This window comes from Watersipora subatra, chromosome 10 (genome assembly GCF_963576615.1).
Source record: "Watersipora subatra chromosome 10, tzWatSuba1.1, whole genome shotgun sequence".
Lineage (NCBI taxonomy): Eukaryota > Metazoa > Bryozoa > Gymnolaemata > Cheilostomatida > Watersiporidae > Watersipora > Watersipora subatra.
Window position 1 is genome coordinate 54,510,243 of NC_088717.1, and position 14,166 is coordinate 54,524,408.

Consider the following 14,166-nt stretch of genomic DNA (forward strand, 5'->3'; position numbering starts at 1 on the left):
CCCGATCAGTAGGTTTATAGTTTAAGCACATGTGTGATTATCTCCCTTGCTTTAGGTGAAAGAATTTGATATTTCTCTTTGGACAATTGCTGACATCGCTCTGAATTATGGGAAATAAGTTGTGAATTGAATCAAAGGGCTCAACATGAACCAGCATCTCTATACGTCAATCTATTGTGCACATAGAGCCCTCATCAGTGATTTTTATGGTGTATATTTTTGCAAGTGTCTTACTTGATACAAAAATAACATTATTCAATTAAAAAAAAGGTATGATACTTTATATGAGATATGTGAAACAAAATTTGGAAGTTTGCTATTGCAACACTATTGCAAGAGCAGTGTTGCAATAGCAATAATGTTGCAATGATAGTGTTGCAACACTTATAATGTTGCAATATGGGTGTGAGAGTGGAAAGGAAATTTGTAAATTTTTCCAAAGTTTAATCACAATTAAATCATGGTGAAGAATAATCTCTGTTAGCCTCCAATTTGAGTTCTTACAACTCCCTTTAGTTAACAAAGTTGAATCACAGAATTTGTTATTTATAGCATTTTAATTGGTTTTTAATTATCGTTAAATACTTGTAAAGTTTGGTTACGAATTGTATAAAATAAATTGTTTGTATTATGTTGCTGTAGTCATCATTTTTGTGGCTGTTAGCGTAAAGTGTTCATGCCATTGGTAGCTAGTGTCTGACACATCAGTGCTAAACATTGAGAGGGCATCAGACATGTCTTTATCCTGATGTCATACTTCTTATAACACTTCTAATAGCTTTGATGTCGCAATCAAAGCTAGGTAAAAATGCATTATTATAGAGCCGTGTATTATTAAGTAGATTATTACTATTAATTTATGCTGCGCAACAAAGATTTTGGCGAAATTGAAAAGAGAAGAAAAGTGACCAAAGCGCCAGCCTCATCAGTCTAGCTAAAGTTATACCATTATATCATTAAGTATTTAAATACTTAATGATATAATGGTACATCTGTCTGTAAATGTGACACCTTGTAAAAGGGTACCTGCAAAACTTTTCAACTCTAGTGATAAACACAACTTAAATTTGAATGGCTTGTAGCACTTGCAGAGTCTGATGAGTACCCTCTTTCCAGTCTTATAGTCATCATACGCTTTCCATTTACACTTCTGACTGTAGTGTATCTCGTATCCATCACAATCATTAGCTCTACCTTGTATCAGAACTCCATCCATCTGACTGTATTTACCACACCGACAGATTCTGTAAACAACATGAAGAGAAGATAAAAACATGGCTCATCATCAATATTGATTTGCTTTGCGAAAAAATAGGATGCCTTGTTTCCGTTTTAGAAGTCCATTTGGTGAGCCTATAAATGAATAACAGAATAGAGTTTTCAGAGCATGGGCTTGTAGCACTTGCAGAGTCTGATGAGAACTCTCTTTCCTGTCTTATAGTCATCATACGCTTTCCATTTACACTTCTGACTGTAGTGTATCTCGTATCCATCACAATCATTAGCTCTACCTTGTACCAGAGCTCCATCCATCTGACTGTATTTACCACACCGACAGATTCTGGAAACAACATGAAGAGAAGATAAAAACATGACTCATCATCAATATTGATTTGCTTTGCGAAAAAATAGGATGCCTTGTTTCCGTTTTAGAAGTCCATTTGGTGAGCCTATAAATGAATAACAGAATAGAGTTTTCAGAGCATGGGCTTGTAGCACTTGCAGAGTCTGATGAGAACTCTCTTTCCTGTCTTATAGTCATCATACGCTTTCCATTTACACTTCTGACTGTAGTGTATCTCGTATCCATCACAATCATTAGCTCTACCTTGTACCAGAGCTCCATCCATTTGACTGTATTTACAACACGGAGAAACTTCTCAGCCTTGCTGTTAATTGGAGGGAGGGGCACAATTACTGAATATTGTACATGCAACAAATGAGACAACTAAAATGTTAGCCAACATGAGACTCAAACATGACATTCAGGCTAATAGACTGATGCTCTCATTACTTTCTAAATCCTTAGATTCGTTGTATCAATGAGGGAATGAAGATTACATTTTACAGAGAAAGTTACAGAAAAAGTGTTTGACCTTAAATTGCTGCATGACAAAAAAATGTGTCTGTAAATACTTGTCAAAAAATCGCACAGGCAAATGAATCTACTATGGCTGTACGATGTTTGTACAATGCCACTGGGTTTAGGACTGTATAGGGATAATTAGCGAGCAATGAGTCTCTTATCCACATGTAGTTCCTGCTCACTGCGACAAGCGAAGAATGTGTCATACTTCATTTCAGAGGGATTTGCAGGAACACAACAATAACAACTGATGACAAGGATGTCTGTCAAACCAGACTGACCTTCTAATCATGAAAGTCTGTTGTATGGAGATTGTTGATACTAATGGGATATATCAGGTTTCTACACTGTATATCGCCATGTTTATATCACTAAGTTTGAGCCAATCCGCAAGTTATCCTCATCATAGAAACGGCATAAATCTACAGGCTAAGTGAGTTTTGCTACTCACAAACCTTTATCGAATTCATCATGCACGTGAATGATAGAAACGGCACGTGCGAATGATGAGTATTAAAATATCATTAAAATATCGCGCAAGCTACTCCATTGTAAACATTTTCACACTTCGGAAGTTTTTTTCTATTTGAGCAGTTCAAATGCGCTAATGTTCCAAATGAATGCTGCTAAGCCAAGCGCGACAAGACTGTTTCGCTTCTTATGGGGTCATTAATTAGCTTAATGATGTAATTGTGTCAAAAGAATCGATCAAATGAAAATAAAACCCAATAAAAGGCTAAAACATCAGCTACAAGTTTATGTCATTTTTGTCTTTGTAAACTAACCCTGTCCAGAGATATAATCGATTGAATGAGATCATTTTTAAGACGCTCAGATTCGAGCGATGCTTTATTCGTGATGTGTATAGTAATACATATGAAACGAGTCTACGAGCGATAAACATATGACTTTTTCTTTAGCCAATCATCAGCATGAAATTTTTATATAGGTGACGATAAATACTATCCCTTGTAAAACGCATTGTCTGTGATCTCGAAGATTCTCGTTGTTAGGGAATTTACTCCATTACTAGGTAGCACATCGACTGAATTAATTGACATCGTAAATTTACTGAATTACTGGAATGACACATTTTATTGACGAACAACAGAATTGTAACAATGCTTCCAGTTCCAGCAAAGGTGACTCAAAAGTTTTCTGAGCATCAGGAGGTTAAAGATTGGAGCAGACAGCTTATGGTTAGAGCTGACAGGCGTCAGCAGCGTTATGGTGAAGAGGAAGATAGGAGAATGGAGACAAATCTATCTTTAAGTTTTAGTCTCCTGTATATATTCTAAACTAAAGGTAATAATTTTAGTATTCATGAATACATTTACTAATTAATAAAATTATAACTTTTTCCTATCACGAATTATGGTTTCATAACATTTTTTATCGTTCCGCCTAGCTATCATATTTGCTTCAAATTTTCTTTGGCAGTTTTAGCTAGTAAATTAGATTTATGATTAAAACTTATGTTCACTTCTCACTTGTAGAAAGTGAGAAAAATGGATTAATCAATGCTCATCTTTAACTCCAAAAAATAAAGCTTCAAATTGTTGGCTTGGCGTACTCCAAAGAGTTATGCTGTTTTTTTTATGCTTAGATGGATGTTTTTAATAAAAACTGCTGAAATAAAAAAAATTTGGCTTGTGGAAATTATGTAATAAAATGTTGTTGAAGATAATGCAAAACATGATTTGCAGAACATTGAATACATCATAGCCCCGTTGACAGCTGCGCTAAAATCTTGTCTGATAGATGGATTTACGAAGTTTTATCAGAGCTGTATTGACAGGTACTTTTGCATAGCTCGACTCAATTCCAACGGGCCAAGCATTAAAAGCTCAAAATCTTTTATGCTTCACGCTACTAAGTGAAAACAGGTGAGTCCATAAAATGCCAACCAGGTGCAAGAATGGCTTTATTAACCTTTATCCAGAATTGATTGGGTTAATTGATTTCAAAAAATTGACGTTGTTTTGCACTCATTATTTTGGTCAACTCATAAAACTATTTGTTTTATGTTTGAAACAACTAATCAAATGTGACCAGTAAATTTTTTTCTACAAATTTCTACACATGACTGTTTCGGGATGCAGTTGGTTTCGCTATATATTCGAACATATTCTTTTCAAAAATGTGACTTGCTTATTTTATTTAGTAACTTGTTTCCGGTGTGGGTAACCACTGAGAACTTTGCTGATACAAAGGCCACGATGATATAGGTTTTAACACATCGATTTAATTACTGTAGACTGGCAGATTCGTAGTCCGTACTCAAACATTCACACAGCATTTAGAGGAAACTAATATGACAAACTTTTAAATATCCTTATTTGAGGCGTTTGAGACATTTATAAAATGTCTCTGCAGGTAGATTTAAAATTTTATTCTAGCAATCATGAGCCGTGTAGGAATATACTTTTATTGCAATAGCCGATGTGAATACGAGAGATAGAGATGAACTGTTTCACTATACATACATCATTTCCGGCAAGTCTGGCAGATCTTTTTTACTGAGCGTTTTTACTGCAATCAACTTTTGGCGATTTTAATCTTCAAATATCTTGACAATGAGATCGCCTAAAACAACAAAAAACATATCAACTGATAGAAAAAGTTGATATGTTTTGTTAAAATCAACCACAATTTGACCCAATCACATCTTTAAAGATGTGGCTGCGTCAAAATATTCAATTTAATGAAATTAAAATCCATAAAAGGCTAAAACATCAGCTACAATTTGATGCCATTTTTGTCTTTGTAGACCAACCCTGTCCAGAGATATATGCGTTTGAATGAGGCACTCTTTTAAAAAGCTCGCGTTCCAGCGGGTGCCTCTTTCGTGACGTCACAAGCAAAATATCTGAAACGAAACCGCGAGCGATAAATATGAGATCGATTCGTTAGCCAATCATGAGCGCGAAACTTTTATATATATATATAGGCCGTAATAAATGTTATCACTTGTAAAACGCGTTGTCTGTGATCTCGAAGAATCTCATCGTTAGAGAATTCTCATCGTTACTGATTCAACACGTTTCAACAATTACTAAGTTATACATAGTTTTGTATAGCGACTGCGACTCAGAGTTATCTGAGCAACCTTTAGTAAAAGATTGGAGTAGACAGCCTATGGTCAAAGCTGACAGGCGTCAGCAGCGTTTTGCTGCAGAGGAAGACAGAATGGAGGTAAATTAACTTAGAGTCTTCTATACTTAAGTAAATGTAATATTTTTATAGTCACAAATACATATACTAATTAATGAAATGATAATTCTTTGCTATCTCCAATCATCGTTTCATAGCTTATCTGCCGTTTTACCGAGCTTTAATATTTTTTTCGAATTTTCTTTGGTAAATTAGAGTCATGATTACCAATTATTTTCACTCGTAGGAAGTGGGTAAAATCGATTGATCATTGCAAATCTTTAATTTCCAGAACCAAAGCTTCGAATCGTTGGCTTGGCTTGCTTGTGCCTTTATTAAATGTTTATTCGTTTTTAAAATTGCACTCGCAATCTATTTAACTCCCAATTTGGAAGCTGTCAATAGATACGCTTTAGAATGACATATCTATGAATGACATATATTTATTGCATTTGTTTTACTGATTACAGAATGTTTATGTCGTCCCACCAGCCGAAGAAGCTTTGTCAGTGTGGAAACTGCCATAAAGGGGAAAGAGAGACTTGAATGTGTGCTGCATAAGCCATGATGTTTTGTTTGAGTTTGTTGCAGTAGATGAATTTGTCTTATTGTATCAGCTAATACTATCTGAGTGGCCACGACTTGATGAATATTTTTAATAAAAGCTTTACGCGGAGATGAAAATATTTTTGCTTGTAAAAATTATATAATAAAATAATATGGTTGAAGATAATGCAAAACATGATTTGCAGAATATTGTAGTGAATTGGGTATGGTATATGGATGTCCGCAAAACTGGAGAATGTGAGTTCAGATCCAGTTTGCAGCAGACTTCTCATCCTTAAAACTCTATCCCTGTCTATATTCTTTTCAAGGACGTGGCTTGCTTATTTCACTTCGGTAGTATTCGGTAAGAATACTACTAGTAAGAAACTAGTACGTAGACGGTGTAGGCAATGATATACAGCTCCGCCCCGAGGATAGGCGACAGGCATAATGTGGGCGGGGCTTATGGGAGGCTGCAGAACTGTGCTGATACAAAGACCGCGTTCTACATAGTGACTTGACAGAATTACCGTAGACCGGTAGAATTGGTAGTCGGTACCCAAATGTTTACACAACATTTGGAGAAAGTGAGTAGAACAAATTTTCAATTTTCGTTATTTGAGGCCTTTGAAACATTCATAATAATGCATCTGTAGCAGGATTTAAAATTTTGTTCTAGCCAACATGAGCAAATACAAAATAAGATATATGCCAATAGAGCTGCGTAAGACTAGACTTTTATCGCAAATAGCCGATGTGAATACGAGAGATAGAGACAGGTTGCCTAACGCGTGACATCATTTTGGGCAAGTCTGGGCATGTTTTTGTGGCCTGAGCGTTTTTACGGCGATCAGATTTTTTCGGTTTTAATCTTCAAATATCTTGGCAATGCGATCGCGTAACACAACAAACAACATATCAACTGATAGAGAAAAAAAAATGCTTTCTATTAAGATCAACTTAAATTTGACGCAACCACATCTTTAACGGCAAAGTGAAATATAAGATTAATACTTTAATACTTGACCTATGAGCTATTAATTAGTGACGTAGTAGAATCTTTTTAGCAAAGCGCTGACGTTTAATGCGCATCGTGTGGATGTTGTTTGAAACACTTGTTGTTCGCATCATAACTCAACTTGCTCACAACTCTAAATGTGCATCATGGGCGTCATGGAAACAGTGACTCCAGTGCATGCATTGTTCCTATGCTGGCAATATTTCAATGCGTCTTTAAAAAAATGATCAAGAGGAGACAAATTCTTTATTTTTCAAACACTGTTTCCACAAAGCGCTGGTATATAACACATAGTAAGCTGTAAAGAGAAGACATCCAAGCTTATGCACAATACTACAGAAAGACGAAAAATGTCGCATTAAAAGGTTTAGGCCACAAAGTAATCCAGTCTCTGGTCTCCAACCTGCAGTCACTCTTTCTCAACATAGAGTTTAGTAATGAAATAACAGAGCTTGCGTTGCAGGTTGGTCATATGTGGTAAAAAGCCGACAAACCCTACTAACAGAGTTCCATTGACTCCCGTTCTGTAAGAGAAGAGATTCTCCTTAGCATCATGAATATCAGTAAAGTCAAACTCGGAGTCAGTTTTAATAGAAATCTCTCACGCTAGCGAATCGACGCGAGCTTTAATGCCCGGGTCTCTGAGTTTAGTGATAGTGAAACAGTAGGCGTTGACCGGAGAGAGTACGCTGTCATCACACTCGTCACTCAACTCCCGAAACCTCTTCCAGAACTCTCTATACTTCTCCAGCTGATCCATTCCATTACGATGCAGGTAGAGCTTGCCAGTACTGTAATAACTGATTGAGTATTCTGTTAGAAAGTGTAGTACAAGTAAAGTGTACTATTTTAGAAAGTGCAGTACAAGTAAAGTGTGCTATTCTAGAAAGTGTAGCGCGAGCAGAGTGTGCTACATGTATTTGACAAAGTGCAGTACAAGTAAAGTGTATTATTTTAGAAAGTGTGGTACAAGTAAAGTGTACTATTTTAGAAAGTGTACTACAAGTAAAGTGTACTATTTTAGAAAGTGTAGTACAAATACAGTACAGAATGTGTAGTACAAGTAAAATGTACTATTTTAGAAAGTGTAGTACAAGTAAAGTGTACTATTTTAGAAAGTGCAGTACAAGTAACGTGTACTATTTTAGATAGTGTAGTAAAAGTAAAGTGTACTATTTTAGAAAGTGCAGTACAAATACAGTACAGAATGTGTAGTACAAGTAAAATGTACTATTTTAGAAAGTGTAGTACAAGTAAAGCGTATTATTTAATAAAGTGTAGCACGAGTAGTGTGCTATTTTAGTCATTGTCAATGAAAGGAAATAAAATCCATCAGAATAACGGTTTACGGGTTTTCTTAAATTTGTCTCTTCATTTAATGACTAATTTTTTTTTAAATTGCAAGCCTTTTCTTATTTATTTATGTCAAACATATGTAACAATTTATTCCTGACATGCACACTCGAAGCTTTCAAGACTGAGTTTACATGTTGTGCAATTTAGCAAGCAAACTGTTTTCATTACAACAGATTGATCAATTTTGGAAAGTAAAAGTGCATCATAAACATGCAAGCCTGTTTGATCCAGTTTTGATGACAGATGAAATACTTGAAACTGTTGAAATAATGACATAACATGATTATAACTATTACATCAGCCCCTGACTAGAAACCTGGACTTAGCACTTAATCCTTGACACTACGCAACAAATTGATCATTGACTCAATACAAGTACTTTGGAGTTTTGACAGGTATTATCACTTGCAATGATTAATAATCACACAAAAAATATTTTAGACAGAAAACTGATTAACATCTTGCTGGCGTGTAACATCCCCCCACCCCGTACCTCATGTATTTCTTACATGTATATGAGACTCTCCAGCTATTAGCTTATATATTTACGTATGACAATCCCAACCTCTCTATATCCATAATCACCTTTTATATATGTATGCCATTTGCATGAGCTTATCAAAATCAGCCATGCATGTGATAGCCTGTAGACAAAGTGATCTGTTGAGCATTTGGACTGTGCTTAGGGCAGCAAGAAATGAACTGTGTCTGTTATCCCACCATTCCTACAAACAGACAGACAGCAGCCAACACTGCATGAACTAATCCTTTATGTAATACCGTTTATGATCAGCCCATTGACAAAAGGTTGGTAAGTGTTTAGATAGGCAAATAAACATAAACAATGAGTGTTCTGCTGAGCAGTAAAAGGGTTAAACTCCTGTAACACAGGCTATCAAGTGCAGGGAAAACAGACAAGTGTGTGTATATATACATATTAACAGTGTTGCGAAATTCCAAGACTCAATGTACAGGAATGCCTCACAATCTTAGACAATAATCTGTCCAAGAAGATCTGTCTAAGAGTCTGGAACCAATTAAATGAGGTATGGCATACTCTCATGGAAATAACTGATCCAACATACACCTATGATAGTTTGAACATACCAAGCCCTTGTTAAAAATGAATTAAACTTCTCTGAATTACATTGATTGTGTTGACAGTGTGAGGTAGATTGAACAACAACTCCAGGTGTTTTTTGTTTGTTCCAGTTTAGGATGTCTATTCTACTGCTTTTGTTTGTTTGTTTAACATTTACAGATGTTCACCCATCATCAGGTCATAACATCGACAGTAAGCAAGTAAATATGTTAGCCCCTACGATTAACCGTACAAATTTACAATCAAACAACAATGATACACTAATTTATAAACACCCAGACATAAGATTTTCTTGAATGTTGTTTTTCACAAGCAGTAAGATCAAGGGAAAAGGAAATACCGTAGAAGAGCCTTGAACTCAGGTACGATAGCCACACAAATATGACTACTCAGCTGTAAGCCTTCATAGTGACAGATGTGTTTAATTGATCAAAACTCTAGTGGTTACGCTTGGAAGAGGCAGAAGTCTAAAATGCACAAAACAGACCAACTATGACCAACCTGATGAGGTCCTTTTGGTAATATTTTATCTGCTGAAGCTGGTTCCTGGTCTCTGATGTCATAGGGTCATATACAGACGCCTTTACCTGCTTCATCTTTATACCAGATCTACAGCGGAAACATAATTGGTGAGTGAGAACATGTGAGTGAAGGAATGAGTGTTTCAATGTGTTTCCACGCTTCAAATAGGTACCGACCAGCATCCGATGATCACAGTAAGCTTAGTTGCGTGTCAATTGAGTGACTCCCTTAAATTTAAGAGTGGCTTGCACTGCGTAAAGAACTGGCTACACAATTGTTCTTAAGCTGAAATAAGCACAGCACGAATTGTTGACGAGGGACAGAATATGCAATCACGAGAATGAAAATGAGTAGAGCTAACATTAGTAATCCTTTGCCATGAATAAATTAACAGTTCCTTTCAACATGCCTTTTTGTATTTTATAAGCATCTATATATATATATATTTTACTCATATCTAAATACCGAATACAAATAGTGTTCAGCAAAAATTATCTATTGTATTTATTATAAAGACATGCTACATTGTAATACAAAAAATGTGTTTTTTTTATTTTGTGTATTTAGGATAGTATGTTGTCAAGAAGAAAACTTTCCTTCAGTAGTTTTGATAAAATCTCACTATGACAACGTTTGACCAGTAGTGTGGAAATATCTATTTGTTGAGAAAGGACGAATATCAGGTTATTATTTCCTGTTGTTTAGTAAAATGAGTATGAGATACTTATTTTAGTGAACAGCAGGGGGTAATAAGCTAATACTGGTAAGATCTCTTACAACAGACAGTTTCTGAAAAATGCTGCATGATAATTTCACCCACACAGACAGCTCATATTGACCAAAACTGGAAATGCAGAACTTTTACAACTTTGGCCCTTCAAAAAAGAGGTATAGTTATATTCACCACCAACATAGATCTTAATACTATTATCATTGTGTGTACATCGTTATTGTATTGGCATACGCTATTGCATTGCCACACCATTGCTTGGTGTATGCACCACTAAGAAACCTTGAGTTCATTTATAAATACAAGCAATATTATGTCAATATTGTATTAGCTCAACAGTCTGCCAATTTAACATTATTTGAATTCTTGTCTTTTTAAATTATTTAAATGTTATAAAAACAGCGAGTATAAAATATTTCAGTTTTAACTGTGTTATAAACAACAAAACAGCCTAATTGAGCACTTTTTTGCTATATATACTCATACTAGATGATTATCCAGCGTTGCTCAGGTAATAAAAAAAAATTTTGTGCTGAAAATTAATTTTAAGCTGTTAATTTATAGATTTGAATATTTGTAGACATATGTCATTACCACACTACTAAGAGGTGAATAATTGCAGGTTCCTTTCTTTTGAGGCATCAGATTAAGTGTAACTTCTCAGAAACCGACTAAGTGATAATAACAGTAATAGAAAAATTTAAAAATACTAGGAAACTTTTTAAACTTAAAAACACTATATATTCAAAGTATGTTTAAAAAAAATTAACTCTAAGATAATAATATGAAATTTACAAATTCATATTATAGACTTCTAAATTTATAAAAACTTTATAAATGTAATAATTATTTATTGAATATAAGAGAGTAAGGAATAGCTGATGCTTATAATCTTACACGGTAGTACAGAAAAAGAAGACTGTAATGATGTTTGTTCTAAAATGTGAAACCAATCACGAATCAGAAACTCATTGGATTCGAAGAAAAGATGTGCAAGCAAATACACATAGCGAGTGCTGTAATGAACTTTCGTAAAACACATGTGTAACAAACTCAATACTCGCATGTTAAGGAAAGGAAATTGCGCATGTTAATATACTGGATTCATATTAGAATAAACATTAAAATAAAAATAAGCAATATTTATACAAACAAAAGTGTTTTAAATAGATCTGTTTGAAGATTTAAGTTAAAATTAAAAGAAATAACGTAAAAGTCGTAAATAAAGAAAAGAAACAGATTTTGTTCGTATTTAATGATTAAAAAACACAAGGTAAGAGCCAAGAACTCCCCATAAATTAATGTGTTATAATTAGAACCAAGGAAAAAATAGTGTGGTTAGAAAAATATCTTTTGAGCAATTTAAATAAATTAAGAGTACAAATAAGTGTAAATGTAAAATAAATAGCAAGAATGTAAACTACAGTAATCGTAGTCAAACAGATGATTTGGTAATGATACAATTAATACAAACTGAGAAAACCAAATAAAAATCATAAATTTGTTGAATTAATAATAACAATTAGTGCGTATGAGTGTGCATATAAAAATTTCGCTATACAATAACTTTAGCGTATTTAGTAGTTATGATGTACAAGAAATGTAACATTACGATGTACTATGTGCAGCATGCACCGTAGGGAGTTCTTACCTTCAAGACAGATATAAACATAAAAGTTTAATCGCAAAATCGCAGAATCGCAAAATTGTCTGCGACGCAGACGAGGCAGACGACACAAAATCACCGACAACGCAGATGACACAGAATCACAGACGGCCCAGAATCACAGACGACACAGAATCAAAGACGACACAGACTCAAAGTTGACACAGAATCACAGACGACAAAGAATCACAGACGACGCAGAATCAGAGACGACACAGAATCAGAGACGACACAGAATCACAGATGACACAAAATCCCAGACGACACAGAATCACAGACGACACAGAATCACAGACGACACAGAATCACAGACGACGCAGAATCAGAGACGACACAGAATCAGAGACGACACAAAATCACAGATGACACAGAATCCCAGACGACACAGAATCACAGACGACACAGAATCAAAGGCGACACAGAATCAAAGACGACACAGAATCGCAGACGACACAGAATCGCAGACAACACAAAATCGCGGACGACACAGAATCGCGGACGACACAGAATCGCGGACGACACAGAATCGCGGACGACACAGAATCGCGGACGACACAGAATCGCGGACGACACAGAATCGCGGACGACACAGAATCGCGGACGACACAGAATCGCGGACGACACAGAATCACAGACGACACAGAGATTTATATATATAGACCAAGTATTGCATTGTCAGCTAAAAATGTGTATTTTCTTAAATTTATCACCTACATGTATAAAAGGCATACCAAGGGAGACAAGTCCTTAGTTTACTAGCATAAATCTAGGCATGAAATAATTGCTACTGTATAAAGGTTTTACAATTCTCGTCTCACACCTTCTTTAAGATACTTAATTTAAGTAACATAATTAAGTATAAATTTATAACTAATAATAATTATAATATTGACATTCGATCTGTATTCTGGTGCTATATCGATTACAACAATGGGTGAATCAATACAATACAGATACAAATACGATCTTTTGAGTTATTCCTATGTTCCTAGTGGTGCAGATTTTTCTATCGTTACATTTTACTGTCTGCTGAGATGGATTATTTTACTAGCTAAAGGTCAAAGACCATATTTATCTAGTTCTAAACTCTTGAGATACATTTAAAACGATTACTTGAGACAATCATGATATAATGATGGAGAGATAATTGCATATGTTCTGTCAGCGCTGTTTGGTGAGGTTTAAAAAATTATATATTAAACATTTAAATGTACCATAAAAATATGATAATATAATGCATATGAAGCATAACTTTCTCTGAATTAGACCAAGTAAAGTCTCCACTAACTAAGCGTATATTTCCTCTGCTATTTTATCAGCTTTTCATGTCTTTTATATTTTGATAAACTTTGAGCCTCTCATCTATGACTCTTAATGTTTGTTTGTCTTTTGTTTGCCTTTTTGTGTTTTCTGTTGTTCATTTGTCAAGCTCAAGCACAGGAATTCTAATAAGGAAAAATTCGCAGTGTACTGTGTTTGAACCCGCAGCATTCTACTTGCAAGTCTACAGACAGATGGGTCTACCCTCTAAACTAAGTCGTACTTGTCATTCTTAATTATCTGATTTATCCTTATCATGACTGCAGGTTACAAGCTAAATATGTATTTTCATTATTTATTAATATTACTTCTTGCAATTTTTTTTCTTTTTCAAACTTTATAAAGAGCTATTTCAAAATCCATTATCTATTTTTTGTTAATTTGTAATTTTCAAATGAGCCGTTACGCAGCGCCTTCAACTTACAGTTCTTCCTAAACGCATATGCTAAAAAGCTGAAAACCTTTTATGCGACCTTTTAACCCTCTCTATGAAACTAGGCTATGTCAATATATATGTGACTATTATACCTGGCTCACCAAATATATAAGGTGGGCCCGTGAGCCTTCTAATAGATATTTAACTGTTTTTAAGAAACTAGTTCATGTCGGTGTAAAAGTTGTTTCATTCAATAAAGTACTTGGTATTCTAGTGAAAAACTATCTCATT

At 34.8% G+C, this 14,166-nt stretch overlaps 1 protein-coding gene across 1 annotated transcript; it reads left to right on the forward strand.

Annotated features, from left to right (window-relative positions):
• Positions 1-9,916: 9,916 nt before the first annotated feature.
• LOC137407217 (uncharacterized) lies at positions 9,917-12,838 on the forward strand. Its single transcript, XM_068093823.1, has 2 exons — positions 9,917-9,977; positions 12,210-12,838. Exons 1-2 carry the CDS (start codon positions 9,917-9,919, stop codon positions 12,836-12,838), a joined length of 690 nt encoding a protein of 229 aa, XP_067949924.1.
• The last annotated feature ends 1,328 nt before the right edge of the window (positions 12,839-14,166 follow it).